Genomic DNA, 18653 nt, shown 5'->3' on the forward strand with positions numbered 1-18653 from the left:
ATGGGACTGAAACATAAGGGTGAGTAAATGATGACAGAACTTTCATTTTAGGGTTAATTATCCTTTTTAAAACTATAAAATAGAGCATGAAGATCAAGCAACAAGCTTTTTTGTATTTAATTTATTTTTATAAAAAAAGGAAATGAACCAAAGTTTACGTACCTACATTAGTGTTTGGGATTGTACCGATTTAGAACAGGTAGCTTGTTACTAAACACAAGGCTATTGCACACAAGACATTCTAGTCGTATACACATTACATACAAACTGTAAATAGATACATACTTTCATATATTCATAAAAAAAAAAAAAAAAAAATCAAACATTGTACCACAGGATAGGCATTGATTTACATTGAACAGAGTGATAGGGATGCTCACAGACTTGAAAATGTCTTCATGCAACGTTTTATGCAAAAAAAATCATTTACATTTTTTTTTTTTTTTTTTTTAACAGAATACAATAGGCCGGTATTGGAAGAGCTGCCAAAGTGCCTTCTCCGTTAAAATGTATTTGATCAACAGAGGAAACTAAAATATGTTGGGATCAAACAGTGAATGGATAGGACTGTGTGAGTAAAAGTGTTTGGTTGATGACATTAACATGCGAGACATTAAGGTTAATTCTTAACAGGATAAAGCAAAGGAAACGCTGTGGTTGCAGGAAGCTTTAAGTTTTAGATCTTTAAAAGATTCAATAACTTGTGACCCACAAAAGCAGAACATCCATCCCCCATGTCTCATAATGAATATACCATAGAGTAAGGAAGGCTTGCTCAATTTGTTTTAATCTCAGTTTCCTGTCTTATCAATGGCTAGGCTGTATCTCAGCAATTTCAGTTAACCTTAAACATCATTAAGACTTCACAGTAAGAGTGCCCCTTCTTTTTGCTGAATGTTCAATACAACACGAAAATAATGTTGTTCGTTCGGTAATACTGTTGATCAGAGATATTTTGCTCTTAACACTTCATTCTTATCAGTTCTGTTTGTCAAGAGGGCACAAAATACAGCATACACTGCTGCAGCGATGCTACAACATTGTCATGCCAACAGGCCTGGCGTTTACACCTGCTGAGAAACATTTCAGTATGAGATCATTTCAAGAATTCAGTATTCACTTACTGATTGTGCGTTCATCTTTGGAAACATTAGGAATGTTAAATCAAAGAAAATTTAAACAGTAAGAGACAGTGAGATCAGTATGCCAAGAGATGGACAAAGAGTAGTAACATTGAAAATTGTACACAAGTTTAAAATACATATTAGTTTTTACACAGGTTAGACTTTCATGCAATACAATGAAGCAGAATACTTTGTGTCTGTAATCAAAGGGCATTATGTGTATCAAGTAGATAAATACATTAGAAGTTCTGCAAGCATGCATGGTGGTTTGGCTCACATGGAGTGCATTGTCAATCCTTATTTTAATCTGTTCATCAAAGTGGTAGCCTACTTGTGGATACATTTTGTACGTTGCATGTTTGTTGTATGTGACTTCTGATAGATTGTTCGGCATACCAGAAATATACAATCCCAAACTGTCTAGAAGTCTACAAAGTGCATTATCTTCAACTTTGATTTATTAAGAGAAGGAAATTACATTTTTATTCTTGTTATCCAAAAACATTCCCATTTGGATTTGGCTTTTAGTTTGCATACATGTGAAAAAAAAATAATATTAATAATAATAATAATATTATATATATATATATATATATATATATATATATATATATATATATTCAAGGTTTTAATATCTTTAAATGTAAAATATGTGGTGGATAAACAGTTGTTAAGTGAGTTTCATTCTGGAATGGTCATGAACCTTTGCAAGCATAGAAACAACAAAGGACACAAGGATGTCTGGTACCACAGCTGTGATATTTGCTCATAGTCCATAGGTAATGATTGTGATTCTTGTTTCTTAAAGCATCCACGAGGTCTCTGAATACTTCTGTGTTGTCTCTTGCCTCCAAGAGGATTCCTCAGTTCAGTTCTCTGTTCTCTTCAGCATTACTCCCCTCCCATCTTCAAAAACCTTCAGACACAGGTAGTGCAGTCCTGCATGATGGGAGTTGATTGATGTTCATGTTTGTTGCTGCAGTACTCCATTGAACTCGAGCTCTAAATAGTCCATAGGTAATGACTGTGATTGTTGTTTCTTAAATCATCCATGAGGTCTCCGAACACTTCTGTGTTGTCTCTTGCCTCCAAGAGTATTCTTCAGTTCAGTTCTCGGTTCTCTTCAGCTTAACTTCCCTCCCATCTTCAAAAACCTTCAGACACAGGTAGTGCAATCCTGCATGATGGGAGTTGACTGATGTTCATGTTTGTTGGTGCAGTGCTCCATTGAACTCGAGCTCTTGAGTGGCACCATGCAGCGGTGTGGAGGTCTGCCACAGTTGAGCAGCCCCCAGCAGCACAGAACCCTGAGGAACTCCTTCCTCATGTCCTTACTCCGCAACATGTAGATTAAGGGGTTCAGTGCAGAGTTCAGGGTGGCAATGCCAAAGAAGATGCCGGCATTATTGAGGATAGGGCATTTTTTCATTGTACATGAAGTGTCCAGGAGAAGGATGGTGAATGCAGGCAGCCAACACACGATGAACACACCAAGCACAATGGTGACCGTCTTCAGGAGAGCGTATGCTGGAGAATTGGTGGCCTCTTGGTGACTGGTGCGCACAATAAGGTAGATGCGAACATAAAGGATCACAATGGACAGTAGAATGATGCTAATGATGGTGACAACAAACAAGATGTAGTATCTGGAGTTGAGAGGCAGGACAGAGGAGCAGTCCCCTAGGTTATTGATACAGTTCCAACCAATAATGGGAAGACCTCCCACAAAGATGGACATAGCCCAGCACGTGCCAATCAGAAGAAACATTCGGCAGGTTTTGTTGGAGCCGTAGACCTTGACCTTGGTGATGGCAATGTAGCGCTCTATAGCGATGGCCAGCAGGCTGAAAACTGAGGCACCCAGTGCAATGAAAGCAGTGCCCTCTCGTATAAACCACTGAACAGGCGTCAGCTGAAATGTCTGAGACCCTGACAGGAAGATGTTGGCAATATAAGCAGACCCAGCCAGTAGGTCGGAGAAGGCCAAGTTCCCGATAAAGAAGAACATGGCTGAATGAAACTTTTTATTGCGGAGCACGGCAATGAGCACCAAGAGGTTTTCCAAGATGATGATACTGCAGATGATTACAAATAAAATGTTCAGGGAGCTAAGGCTCTCTTTTTTTTCCATGCGCTCATTTAATTCATCCTTGGTCATCTGTTTGGCAATGAGATAATGGACCTTTATGAGAGTCTTGTTTGAGTACTGGGAGTACTTGCTCATGGTGACGGTTTTGCAAAGCCCTGCAAACTTATGGCCAGCAGTCATTCAGAGGGCAGCTTGTCTGAGCTTTTCTGGGCCAGCAGGGGCAGAGGAAATGAGACGCCCGGCCCAAAGTCACGTCTCAGCAGCCCAGGAATCTCTTCAGTGTCACCTGAAAACAAATAAAAAACACAACAGAATAATTAGACTACTGTCAGGCCATCAAAGGTGAAAAAGGACTATCATACAAAATGTAATATAGGCTACTTAAGAGACGAAGTGTGTAATTTCTGCCAAAAGCACTACCAAACAGAATCACAATCTGTTTGTTTGTGTGGGCCAACTTGTCCAGACATAACAATATTGGCTAAACCAATGGTTAAGTTTGGGGCTGGGCTACCTGTGCAAACAATAGAAGATGAAGAGTGTTTGAAACTTTTTAGAAAACAGCCCTTAATTGTGCAATTCTGTTTGGTGCTGCTAGAAATTACACACTTCACCTTAAGGGCTATCCTTACATGTTGAAAATCAAAAATAACTCAAGCGGAGTTCTGGAATTTCCCCTTTGAGCAAACGCTCACTGTGCTAGAACTGTCCTTCAGCTACAAACTGTTCGTGCCCTATAAACTAAGATTAGGAAGAGAAGTGCATCAACAGTTTTCTACACCCACACCTAACTGCAGGAAGAACTGTAAGTTTAGGTCTGCTACTCTCTACTCTGACTTACAAAGCATTTAATGTCATGTCAAGGAAAGTGTAAAACATCACCTTGAAATCCTGTCTATCACACTTTACATGAATCACCAAGGACAGCAACACAGATCAATAGAGCATGAACAGAGTTATTTTCACCAGCCAGCAGGGCAATATACTTTCCCCTTATCTAAAATCCCTTTTCAACTGGTAATGAGTAAATACACACAAGGGAAATGCTGAGATTGACGTTTTTGCTTATTCTAGAATGTTCATCCTACTGCAGCTTAAGATAGTGATATTGTTGTCTCATCAGGACAGCCACAAACCAGGGATTCATTTCGGTTCTTTCCAAGCAAAAACTTTTTCTCATTCCGGTTCAGCAGTTCCGCAGCCTCCTTTTCAAAAGTTTACCAGTTAGAAAAAAATAAAAGAACGGTTAATAACTTTCTTTTTAAAATGACAGCGCACTGTGCTGTGGTGGATTTATCAGCATAGAAATCATAACAAGCAGTTAATTAACAGTTAAGTTTAATTTTATTTACAGATCTGCTTCTCAGTCAAAACCCGGCAGCATCTGATCTGCATTAATGCATGATATCTAACAATAATTAATTGAAGACTTGGAAACAATTGAGAAATATACCTCTAATAATGTTTTCCTTGTATCTGGATTAGCCGTGCATATATACTGTATGTAGTAATTATACATAGTTGTTAAAAAGGTCACCCACATCGGGCAATTAGGCAAAGAAATGTGTGATGCAGCAGTTTCCTTCAGGATCAAAGCTCGTGTTTCATTTTTTCGGGCAACATGAAGTGGTGTGGTTCCAAAAATTTACTGTGATAAACCCTTTGGCCTCATTAAAAAAAAATTATCAGAACAAAATTAACACCAGCATTTAAAAATAACATTTCACTCTGGAACAATTAAAAATCACTTTGTTATGGTTTTCATAAGTTTTTGTTGTTTGTTTTTGTTCCTTGAACCATTTTTAGTCCCTGCCACAAACCAACAATGTCTACTGGTATGAAATCAATTGTTATACATTTAATAAAGCCTCTGCCAACTGGTTAACTTTGGAAATAGACTGAGCAAATGCCATTCGGACTGTTGCGATGAATCTTTTTTTTTTACTAAACTGTCAAAATCAAATGCAAACAAGCTTTTGGTTCAATTAAAAAGGGCAAACATCAAGAGATATAAACATTTGATATCTTGGATTTCTCCTCAATATCTAAATTGGATAACTACTATACACTTTGTTCGATAAGAGACAAAAAAGTGTCTGAACTGTGGCCTAGAAAAGGCTTAAAAAAAAAAAAAAAAAAGGAAAGATTACAAGTAAAAATGTAAAGTGCAGCTAAAGTGTGGTATAAGTACAGTTTAATGTCCTTGGGTATGTGAGAAGTCTCATTTAACTACATACTGTAGACTAAAAGGCCAAAGAATACAGTGCGTCGGTTTTCCGCGTGCTGGTCCATCAAATTTCATCATTAGCACAGTACATACGGACTGTCCACGTGCAGACAAGTTTTTGTACACGCATTTTAGACATTTTTGCACAAAGCTGTAGTGGGCATGCGTCGAATGCTCCGTACGGTAAGAGTATACTTTTGGAAAACTGAGCGCTTGACTGTGCGCGATATGGAACATCGCACGAAAAAAGTATACTGTAGTCTTAACTTGCATTTCTGGCTAAAAGATCTCTAGGTTGCTGGTTACACCTACTAATGAGATATGATTGGAAGGTTGCCCCGCTAAGTGGAAGGTCTTAGTTGCTCCTGACCAAATGACTCCACTGCCCAAGACTGATCAGCACAGTCAGAGAAAAGCTGCCAAAGCTTCAACCCTGAAAGGAGCAAATCCCCAATCAGGCCACAGTGACTGCAGAGAACAAGCAGCCATGTGGAATTGCATCTGAAGACAAAGGCAGGAATCCGAGACATCTGCATGACGCACACACCTCATACACTTCACCATCACCGTTTGCTGCAGAGTTTTAACATACTTGCATACATACGGACAGATGCAGTCTTATGTAAACATACCAGGAAATAAGTCTCAGTCACCAATAAGAAGACAATAAGGTGTAGCTACGCAGACAGTACCCCAAATCTGCTGCCAAATGCCAACAATATCCAGCAAGGCCATTTCCTTGAGCAGACACAAAGAACAATGGATTTCTTGTCCAGGTTATGTTTAATTTGGTACTCCAATGGTGCACTGGTCCAAAATTACACCATACAACTATGAGATCTATTGTAGTCATTTCATTCAAACGATTTAAATACAGAGCAAGAATAAAGTCCCTTGGCTGTTGTTCTGTTCCACAGTACACGGGTCATATTTCTCACATTGAAAACAACCATCATCTCTGCGACAATCTAAAACTTGACTTTACCATCAAAATCTGAGAGTTGCCTTCTCAGAAAAGGAAGGACACATTTTGAGACAGTTCTATGAACATCCACCCACTGAAATTTCACTCTCACAATGTGTTAGAGTGGGTAGTTTCGTTGTTGACAACTTGTGCTTGTGACTTCACTGTGTTGTCTGGAAAGTCTCTCACATGCACTCAAGGCCTCTGTGTTACCATGGAGACCTTCGCTGTCTTTCATTTAGGGATTTGACAGGATGTGAAACCTGATGGTCTGGTTTGTCGGCAGTGCTGTCTCCAGCCTGCCCCATTTCATCATTACCCCCCCCGCCCTGTCCTTCATCACAGTTTGGAGGGGACGTCTGATCCTCCTCTCTGTAAAAGAGTAGGGCTGATGTTCGTGAACAAATGAATGCACTGTTGGCATTCAGCCTATCTTTTGTCTCTACTTTTACAGAAAAACATATTCATCACACTAAAAGATAAATCTAGAGAGATACTAATAAGTAGGGCATGTATTTATGCATAATATGAATGCAGCTCCAGTGGTGGACAGTTCAGTCTTCCTATACAATTTGCTCTGAGCAAAATATATACAACATTATTACAGGCCAGAGGAAGCGTTCTTGGTGTCAGAAAACTAACATCCTGTGAGACTTCATAGCTTAGTGCCAAGACAGCAAGTGTGGGAAAGGTTTGCAGAGCAGAGGAAGTTTATTTCGGATTCTTACAGGTGTAATACATGTGGCAGGAAATGAGCTGAAGCAAAGCAACAAGCAGCTTTGTGCATCAAATTTTCAATCTGGCGCAGAAACCAAATGTCGGTTTGCTATACAAAACAGCCTATAGCTACAAGAAAGAACAGTTAAATATCAATTACAATAAACAATTTGCTTTTGTTTAGGCAATTACAGAGTAAAGGTAGACCGATATATCGGTTTAATCAATTAATCGTTAACGACAGTTGCTTTTTGAACTATTAGATATCTGAAAGAATATGACAATAGTTGCCGATAGGGCTGGGGAAAAAAATCAATTCTGTTACAAATCGCGATTCTTGAGCCAAACGATTTTAAAATTGTCTCCCTAATGAAAAATATATTTTTTTATTTAATGTTTATTAAATTGGCTTTTAATAAATGTTTATCTTATTGCTACAATGATTAATAGATAAATATAGGAAACTATATTTGTGCAGAGTTCCATATAACAGGTTTTCTCTCTGAAAAGTTTTGTCTCTATAATTATTTACGTTTAGTCCTTTAATGCACCGCTTGTTCACTGTCGGACATCAAAATCCTCTGCTGTGATCAATGTTCCTGTTATTATGCATAATACAAGTTTATTTGAGAGGTGTTGTGGAGAGTATTTGTCAGAAGTCATTCTGCAGATTCTGTCTGACACTGCTTTAATAAATAGTTTAGCTGTAAAAAAGGCTTATCAAACTGCTGGATGCTTTAACAGCCGGGGTATCCATGCGCAGTGGCGGGTAATTTTGTACATTTACCCGCTACAGTCGACAAAAAATGCCTCTAATCACAAAGACGCATGCTTGAGGAAAAACACCTGATTATATTTTGAAGAACAAACTAAAGAAATGCTGGCAATGTGTGTGTCTGATTTGCTTTATTATTCAGAAGTTCAACTGCACTTTTGCGCCAGCGTGCACAAGGGCGATCACGTCTCGCAGAACACATGCAAATGGTGAGTTCTCACTTTTTTTTTTACCTCTTTCAGTCATCTGGGAGCAGTCTGAAAGAATGGTTTTGTCTATGAGAAGGCTGCACAGAATCGTATGCATATGCAATACATTAAATGACACTGGGACTACAGGTGAATTGTCATGTGTGCAATATAATTCAGTACAGCCCCAGAAATGCTTCTTGAACAAGTTTACTCTTTAGTCTCCATTTGTATGTTGCAAAATTATCATAATGATAATAGTAATAGCCTATGGTAATATACGTTATATTTTATATTCTAAAAATAACAAAATTAGTTTGATAATTTGATATATTGTATATATTTATTTGTTGAATATAAATGGACATACATTTCCTTTGTACTAACTAGTCACCTAGCTCAGACAAGGCACTGACTGGTCGATTGGTACTTTAAAATGGGTAGTTTTGAACATATCTGCCTTTTACTTGCTAATTATATATTACACAGTGAAAACAATTGTCATTTTAGACACAACTGTTCTTCAATAGACATTTCTTTCTGAGAAAAACAGCTAAAATCTTTTTTTAGCTTTTTATGCAATTTTTATATCAAAACATCAAATCGCAATACTTAGAGAAATGCAATATTGAAATACATATCGAATCTGCTTGGAAATATTGTAATATTGAATTGGGAGGTCTGTGGCAATTCCCAGCCCTAGTTGCCAATATTTTATTTTAATTTTTTCCAAACATTTTTTATTCCTTATCAGTAAACCTCATCTGGTGAAATATATACACAAAACTCTTTATCTGGTGAATCTATAGGTTTTAAAATGCTTCATTTGGTAAACACCCACATATAAAGTATCGTAACAGAGCCAAATCTCTGTAATTTCAAAATAAGAGTTTCGGGCTTGTTTAAAGTAAAAAGTCCTGTGTTATGCACCAAATGTTAATTTCTCTGGTTGTTGTTATTAGAATTTTGGTTGCACAATAAACTGCTTTTGGGATTTTATTAATTTTGCAGCATCAATGTCTGTGCCCTTCATAGTAAGGAAAGAATATAATATTTTTATAATATACAGATAGATTTTTTTTTTTTTAAACTATCAGCCGATTAATTGGTTATCGGCCTTTTCCACCCCCTTAGTTATCATATCCACAAAATCCACTATCGGTCGACCTCTAGAATTGAGTCATCACAAAGGCCAAAGTATGCTTGCATTTTCCGCCTGCTGGCAGCACAGTACATGCAGACTGTCTGCACTCAGTCTAGTTTTTGCAGACACATGGACATTAGGCATCTTTGCTCCGCGGAGCCGTATGCGCCTGGTATTGACTGTGCTAAAAAAGTATCATAAAGCAGTCATAGTGTGCAAGCATCGAACACGTCCGTTTTGGCATTTCTATGGAAATGAAAATGGAAGTTAAAGCCACTGTGGCTCTTTTATTAAATGTAATAAATTCCTTCTTGCATTTTAGAGTGCGCAGACAAAACGCTCTGACGAACTTCATGTTTGCTAGTGTTCAGTGGCAGATGCCTTATATCTGGGAGCCAAAGCGTGCCAGATTGTTTTGTGAGGTCATAGCCAAACCTTTTGATGCATTTTAGAATATAAATAGAATATTAGAATATTAATGAATTATGTATTCACATAGCTCGTTGAGGTAACGTCACATGACATTTTATATGTGTATCTAATCTATACAGTATTTCTATCCACCACTAGTGAGCGCCTACGTTTTTAATGCGAGATTGGAGATTTGGATATTTTATTCACTTTTTTGCGCTTCCATGCAGCATTTTTAATGCGATATCCCAAAATGTGCATAATATTTTTTTTTATGGAAACCCAGCTACTGTTACGGTACACAAGACAACCATATGATTTCTATTCAAGCCATCAAGTTTGACTGTCTCCCACTGCAAAGTTACTGAAACCTGAACTGAGGACCCCAGTCTTGGGCACTGCCCCACCCACAACCGTGACAGCTCGACAAAGGCCCCAGGTGTTGTTTACACTTCCCAGCAATACCTGATAAGCCCCAATTAGTGGGATCTCAGCAACCAAATTTCCCCAAAATGCACCTGTTACCAAACACCAGTTGGACACCAGTTACCTCGTTCTCCAGAAAATCTCAACTCTTTGCAGCTTGCATGCATAACCGTCACCCAACCACACACACAGCCTAACTGACAAATGTTCCACTTCAGTTTATTACTGCTGATTCTTATATTTGCCGTCGGAATGTATGCTTAAATCAGTCTTACAGTCACTACAGAGGTCTAAAGTTATTTGTCCCGACGACATTAGCGGATAAGGCCAAATTGATAATATTAGCAAATGAGGCTAAGTCTGTTTTTCTCTCTCTCTTTAAAAATTATCCCCCAGCATTCTAGCAGATAACATGCCGTTTACTGGCATATTATTTATCACGCTTACTTTACGGCACCTATTTAGCGCAGTGCGAAGTTTGGCAGATGGCTCTTTAGCTGCGGTCTATCATGAATGGATGGGCAAAGTTCCATTTATGCACTAATGATGATTTTAGCGATCTGTAAAGTGCTTCAGGCATTGACACACTACCAATTCAACATCCTGTCCCTGACGTGATAAGCATTAACAAGAATATGATCATGTTCTCCTTACCTCTACCACAACTGCACCATCACCCAGAGCTTATCCTCAGGGAGTTTCGTAAAACACATCAGATTAATGCAAAACATAATGAACCCTAAATCAAGCAAACATGCTAAAAAGTAGTTATAGGAAACCTTTAAAGAGATAGTTCAAACCCATATGACTTTCCTCCATGAAAAGGAAAAAAACATTTTTGTACTTTAAAAAATGTTTTTTTCAGGTTTTTATGCATTACAGAGGCACTGTAACAAGTAATATCAAATTATCAGTTCATAGCACATGGTTGTTACACTTATTATACCTTGGCCTGGAGAACTGTACAATTGCATCATACATAATTGTATTGACTGTCTAGCTAGGACTGTGCTCCATAATAGCAGATCTAAGAGGGTAAAACAGAGTACACATAGGCATGGGGGGAGGGAAAAGGGAGGGAGGAAAATTCCATCTGTTGGCAAGGCCAGAAAAGTAATGAGTCAAAGCCAGTGAAGGTGATACAACACAGAATGTCCGCTGGTTCCAAGACCACAAAGCTCTATTCAACACTTATTCCACCCTGCTGCTGAGCTAGGTATGATGCAAACTTAGTTGACTACTTCCATGATGGGCAAAAACATACTTCTAAAAAGTATATATAGAATTAAATAAACTTTTAACATATAACAACTTCAAGCAGCACCATTTTAAATAAATTTTTCAGGTTAAAAACAAGTTCAGCTTAATCAACAGTATCTATGGCAAGTTGTCGATTACTACAGAAAGTAATGTAGATTAATTACATTTTTTTTTAAGTGTGTACAGAAATGCACTTACAATTGAAGTCAACGGGGCAACTGTTGCACGCACTTACAGTTGAAGTCAATGGGGCAATCGTTGTATACAATTACAACGTAAGTCAATGGGGCAACGTTGCATGCATTTACAATGGGAGTCAATGGGGCAACTGCAAGTATGATTTTTGTGTTTTTACAAATGCATACAAATGACATTTATCGTTATTGAAGCTACATGCTACAGATACAGTAGATAACAGCTTAACTTGTTTTTAACCCAGAAAATCCTTTAAAAGCCAAAACAAGTCAAAATGAAATAGGTTTAAATTGTTTGTTGTTGAAGCAAAGTTTGTGGGTATTATAAACATTCATCCACAAACACACCAAGAAAACCACTCATCAGATTCTATTGCTCAGATTGCACATTGGCCAATAATACAACATCAACCGCAAGTTGCTGAGCTGCATCTGACATGGCACGCATCACTGTTGTGCTCTCATGAGTCAAGACACATGTGGCCATGCCGAAGCAAGCCTTGACACAAATGCATTCAGACCAGCCTTGTGCACTACCATGTTTTAGTGCAGTGGTTCCCAACCTTTTTGTCTTATTTACTCACAGTTGATCAGAACAGCTCAGGTACCCGTTCATCGAAACCAAACCAAATACTTTAACTCCTATTACATTGGACATTAAGCATTATCATTAATTTTATTGAAGTGGAAATGATTACGATGATTTACAGACTCGCCATTTAGCAACACCTATAAATGGGACACCTGAGCTTGTTTGTCTTAACAAGTTTTAACAGATCTGGGGGCAACTATAGAGAAACTTTCCCTGAGTAGGACCTAACGTTAATTCATTTATATGAAATCCAGAAGGGATGTTTAACAAAAGTCAAGTCATTTGCAATCTTTGTAGAGTGGAATTAATCTGTCATTGAGCTCAAGAAGTATTAAATTACCCTCAAGTCTTATTCACACAAATTGGCAAAGCTTTCATATACTATTTTGTGTTCTTTCCTTAAAGCGATAGTTCATTAGTCACAGTCACCATTCATTTTCATTGCATTTTTTTCCCCATACAATGAAACTGAATGGTGACACGGCTGTCATTCTGCACCACATCTCTTTTGTGTTCCAGGCAAGAAAAGAATGTCATACAGGACAGATTATGAAAAACATGAGGGTAAGTAAATTATGACAGTTTCCATTTTTTGGTGAAATGTCTGACACTAACAAAATTCATAAGATTAATTGCAGTTAGTTATTTTAACCAGATGAGAAGAGTCATAATTTCTGTTTATAGGTTTAATGACAACCTTTCAAAGTTGCAACTGGAACCTGCCGAAGTACCCTGGTTGGGAATTATAGTGTGCTGGTGCCGTCACTCTGCAAAAAAAAAGCCAGGGGCCTTCTCTCACTCTCTCACACAAGCACAGAGCTCTCACCATTACGACGGTCCATCGATCAGCAGTACGAAAGCGACACGCTTCCTAGAACTGATGAGTATTTCTAAAGATAGCATCAGTGTCCACAGACAGACACAGTACTCCTACAACACTGAAAATCAGGTTATGATGTAACAGATTATGCTGTAACCAAAGTGCAGAAGTTAGTAATTACATTTTGTGTCGTGTCCTAGTAGAGTATTCAGATAGAAACCACATTAAAAGGTGTGTGCGTGCCTGCGAGCATGTTTTGCAGAAAGTTTAAGGAACCAGTCCTCAGTCCGCAGAGATTTTACTCTTCTGACTCATCTGAATGTAGAGCATAATCTACTGTCTGTCCTCAGCAGCAGTCTGTCCCAGCCTCCCTTGCGATAATCTCCTCTCTTATCTTTGGGTCATGGATGAGCACCATGTAGATAGTCTCGGACATAAACGCGGAAACAAAATAACAACACAGCAATGACACTATTATCTGTGTTTGTCATCTGAAAAACAAACAAACATATAGAGACATAGACAAAATGATGAAATACAGACATACACATTTCGTTATGTCTCAATAAGACATTAACCTTGAAAGTGCACCATCCTGTGATATTTCCATGTTACTGCTACAGTGGTGTGCTGTGAAAAACAGCTCTAAGATTAAACCACAGATAAGACGCTGCATTAAGCTGCAATGCTAACTCGTGATGGCATTTCACAGATGCCACTTAACTTCTTCAGAATGGCAAAAAAAAGGCAGGCACCTCATGACAGGTGCTTTTAAACAGCTCTCCAGAGCTCTGCTGTTCAATTGGGCTGCAACTAATGATTATTTTGATAATTGACTAATCTAATGGTTATTGGAACGATTACTCGACTATTTGTCTATTATTGCAACGATAAATCATTAGCTCTTAACCGACTATTCATCTTGTGCCTCGATTTAAAAGGTTGTATTAAACATGAATACAACAATAAAGTGGACAAAATCATCTTTTAAAAATACCTCTAAATGACATTCACTGAATTACAAGGAAAGAAATACTTGGATTTTTATTAAATTTAATTCATAATAAAAAAAATCACTGCAAAAATTCCTATTATCATCAAGTGTTTTTGTCTTGTTCTCCATTTTAAAATGATCTAAAAATCATATAAGATATGATAGAAACATAAGATATTTAGACTTGCTTTCAGAGAATGTATCTTGAGTATAAATGTATTTTGTATATAAGTGTATTTTTTCATTTGTTCATATTTCTGCAAGTGCCTTAAAGACAAAATATACACTTGTATTCAATATATATTCTTTGAAAACAAGTCTAAATATCTTATATGTTGCTTTTCAGGTAAATGCATCTTCAAGGTTCAAGGATTTTTTTTATATTTTAAAATATGAAATATACAGTACTGTGAAAAAGTCTTAGGCACATAAGATGCATTTGTCTTAAGACGGTTATTTATATCTTCAATTTTAGTGTGTCAACAGGAAATATAAATGTTAGACTCTCAAACATTACTTTTGCAAATAGAACAGATTAGAATAGAAGAACAGGGAGCCCTGCAAGAGATGTCATGGCCCCCACAAAGCCCCCCACTGAACATCATGTCTGTCTGAGATTACATGAAGAGACCAAAGAAATTGAGATAGCCTAAATAGATAGAAGAACTGTGTTGAATTCTCCAAGAAGCTTGGAACATCTTATCTGCCAACAACCAAGACAAAATGTGCCCAGGTGTACCTAGGAGAATTGGGGCTGTTTTAAACGCAAAGGTGGTCACACTGAATATTGATTTAGCTTTTTTATGTTTATTGAACTTTGTATGGCATTAAGTGATAAATGAAAACTATTTATTTCATTATTTTTGAAGACATCCTCACTATGCAACATTTTTCACAAGTGCCTAAAACTTTTGCACAGTACTGTATATTAAATATTATATTCAACATTTTCTGACATTTTTTTTCTTCTGCAGTATAGCTCCTAAAGTAAATGCATAAGGAGTTTTAGATATTTATATTGGAAAACAAACCAAAAAAAGACAAATCAATAACCAAAACAAATATTATTATTTTTTTGCATTGTATAATGGGCTAAGACTACACTCTCTCACCTTTTTGTTCACTTCGATCCATCTTTAAATCACAAAAAAATAAACTCTTTCTTCTTAATAGAGCTTCAATCGCCGATTTGAATATATTATGATTCACTACGTCGTGAGCCATCACGTTATAATCTAGCTGCAGCAAGCGTGCGCGAGGGATGAGCGTCTCTGCGCAAAAGGAGTTTGAAACTCTATCGGTCTGTTTTTCACACGACTCATATAAGTGGCTCTGACTGCACAGAGAAATGCCAGTTTCGGAGTTTGAGCTTATTTACATAACCCGCTTGCTTATTATTTGAACTTTAACAAAGGATGCATTAAACATTTAACGCCGGGCTGTTTCATTTTTAGACACTTTGACAGGCAAGTTTTGCCCAAGCGGAACGTCAGATCCGGTTTCGATTTATTTCACTTCATCTGTATTTACTTATTTGGTGTTTCTGCATTATAATTCACTCATTCTTTGCAATCTACATCACCTGAAGCTGTTTGGAAAGTTTAGAGTGCATCTGGACTGTGAGCAGTGTAATTCTTCCTCTCCTCAGTCAGGTGTGATCTGCAGTGCTTCTCTCACGTGTGCTAGGGAGATTTAGGTGGTTGCGTGGGCGTCTCTGTGTGGTTGTTAAGGTGTTTTGAGTGGTTGTTAGCTAGGGTTGTGCCGATACAATCATTTGTAAAACTTTGTAATGGGACTAGGCAATCTGGCCAAAAATGTTTTCACAATATTTTCTCATATTGTTTAATATCAATATTTATTTTATACCATTAAAGGGGAATAAAATGCATTCCAAATGTTTTTAGACCTCAAGAATGTATGTATACATAACCTGTTTATTTAAAAGTAAACTCCACAGCTTAAGAAACATTTTAATTTGAAGTGTTTTTGGATTTTTCCCCTTTTTCTCCCAATTTGGAATGCCCAATTCCCAATGCGCTTTTAAGTCCTTGTGGTTGCGTAGTGATTCGCCTCAGTCCGGGTGGCGGAGGACGAATCCCAGTTACCTCCACGTCTGAGACCGCCAACCTGTGTATCTTATCACGTGGCTTGTTGAGCGCGTTGCCACGGAGACATAGCGCGTGTGGAGGCTTCACGCCATCCACCGCGGCATCCACGCTCAACTCACCACGTGCCCCACCGAGAATGAACCACATTATAGCGACCACGAGGAGGTTACCCCATGTGACTCTACCCTCCCTAGCAACCGGGCCAATTTGGTCGCTTAGGAGACCTGGCTGGAGTCACTCAGCTCACCCTGGGATTCGAACTAGCGAACTCCAGGGGTGGTAGCCAGCGTATTTTACCACTGAGCTACCCAGGCCCCCTACGAAACACAATTTCACAATTTCATCGTCTTCAGCTGACGTTTGACACTCTACATGGTCATTAACTTTTAAGTGGTTTCTGGTTTTGGACCGATGCGTGTCAAGTAGGTAACCTGTACATAACATAATTGCTGTAGCCCAAGGCTACGTCTACATTAATCCAGATACATTTGAAAACGGCACTTTTGTTTTCAAAACATTCTCTGTCATTTTCACACGTCTTCCAAAAGTTGATCGTCCACACTGAAACTTATCAAAAAGCTTAAATTCTCTTATTGCGCGTGTGAAAATTTGCTGTTGCATGTATGGTCTGAAGCGCAATTGTCCTCGTGTCCATCGCCGGACACCAATTCCGATTAAATTCCCATCGCCTTTGAAGGAAAAAAAAAAGGTTAAAGTATAATTTATCTTTAACAACCCTGTGATTCAGTTAGCTGACTGCTTGCATTTTTGGCGACACACACCTGATCGTCGATGTCGAACATGGGCTGAATATTGAAAATTGCTCAAAAGTTTATCATCGATAAAGAATTCTTTCCATAAATATAGTGATAAACATTTAAAAATTTAAATATAATTTTATCGTCCAGTTCTACTTCGCAATATATCAAAATTCTATTCTGAAAATGTAATACTGTAGATGTACTGTACATGTGCTTCATTGTGCACAAAGTTTACAAATGTTTATATTTAAGGATTTTAAAGAATTTACTGGTGGATTTCTCTTTTGCGCAACTTAATTGTCATTACTAAACTGTGTACTAATATCATAAGAATTTCTATTTTCATAAGAATTTATCCTTAGATCAACAATAATAATTTTTTTATTTGGGAATTTGGTTGGTGTTTCAGTAACGAGACAAATTGTTTATTTTTTAACAAATTTGGTGAGTAATGTTTAATATCTTTAGAGCCTCTACTAAATGTTGACATGAGTTTGTTTGTTGCGGTAATGAGAAATGTACTTGACCTGCTCCAGTGTGTGATCTGAATGCAATCGGTACTTTGTAAAAATCACCCCTGTATCAATGCCTGTGTAATCATTATCACGACCAACAGTTAAATAATGAAGAAGTAGGTTGTCTAAATAAGCACAAACTCTAAGAGTGGCTTGTCTCAGTGTGGTCAGAAACACTCATTTAAGCGCAAGAGAGACTGAAACTGAACCTGCAGATTCACTCGTTCTCTCATGGAGATGCGGTGTCTGTTTCAATCCCAATCCAATTATAATACCGTGATGCACTGTGATATATTGAATCGCAACATATTGCAATATCTATCGTGTTGTGAGTAGGTTGGTGACTCCCAGCCCTATTGTTGCTAGGGTCTTCTTGGTGGTTGCTAGGTGGTTACTCACTTGCCTGAGTCAAAAAACAGCAACATTTGAGGTATTATTCATGTCCGTAGCACAAACGTTATAATTGCCTCTCATTGAGCACCATTAATTGGCCTCTCATTTCAATAGACTCAGTTGATCCTTAAAAAAACAACCTGAAGTCGATGTACATGTCTTTACGTCTCCTAATTAATCAAGCTAATTAAGCTTTTGTTCTGACTTCATGTAAAACACAGTTGCCCTTTCATCGCCAAAAGGCAGTGGCAGGGTGCCACGCAGACTGCGTTCTGCTACAGTAATCCAGCAGGATTTGCAAAGTTTGGTATGTGTTCACCCTCAGCTACATGGGGGAGAGGAGGAAAGTGAGGTGGGAGAGAAAGCTCTGCTATTCCACCATTCAGTTTAGCCGCAGTATTTCCTCTCAGAACATTAGTCAATGTTGCGTGGCTTAAAACTATTCTTCACTGCACTGTCTTTTCCTCCCCTGCGAGGCACACATAAACAAAAGGCCATTTGAGCTTGTGGTGGCTCATGTTTTATATTTGTCATCTCTGTTTATTTGCTGGTGCACTTCATGTGGGCAAAGGCGACAGGAAATGAAGAGATGTGTAAAAAGGACCAGAGTGGAGAAACCCCCCTGTTTCTGGCAAGTTCTAGGAGGGTTGGGGATAGGGCTTAGCGATATATATCGTTTTTTGATACAATTTGAGAAATATGGAAAAGGTGTTTTCTGAGCGAGTGAAATGACCAAAGAGCGGCGTTATATAAATCTACATCTGTATCCTTTAATATGCATATTTAACGTGCAAGCCAAACGAATCACTAAACCCAACTGTTGAAGCCTATACTTTTATTTTCTTTCCTTAAAAATAAACTGAATGCATTAACTAGACAGATATGACTCGCACTTAAAAGTTTTAAAATATAACAGGCGTATATACACTGGAAATCAAGTGTGCAAATGAT

General features: G+C 37.9%; 1 protein-coding gene across 1 annotated transcript in view; it reads right to left on the reverse strand.

Moving 5' to 3' along the window:
* Positions 1-1228: 1228 nt before the first annotated feature.
* The window catches only part of LOC127449968 (sphingosine 1-phosphate receptor 2-like), a 33501-nt gene continuing 16076 nt past the window's right edge, over positions 1229-18653 (reverse strand). Inside the window, exon 2 of the mRNA XM_051713627.1 lies at positions 1229-3499. Within this exon, the coding sequence (XP_051569587.1) occupies positions 2281-3393 (1113 nt within the window). The 5' untranslated portion in view covers positions 3394-3499 and the 3' untranslated portion in view covers positions 1229-2280. The remainder of the gene's footprint in view (positions 3500-18653) is intronic.

The sequence above is a fragment of the Myxocyprinus asiaticus genome, chromosome 13, assembly GCF_019703515.2.
Source record: "Myxocyprinus asiaticus isolate MX2 ecotype Aquarium Trade chromosome 13, UBuf_Myxa_2, whole genome shotgun sequence".
Lineage (NCBI taxonomy): Eukaryota > Metazoa > Chordata > Actinopteri > Cypriniformes > Catostomidae > Myxocyprinus > Myxocyprinus asiaticus.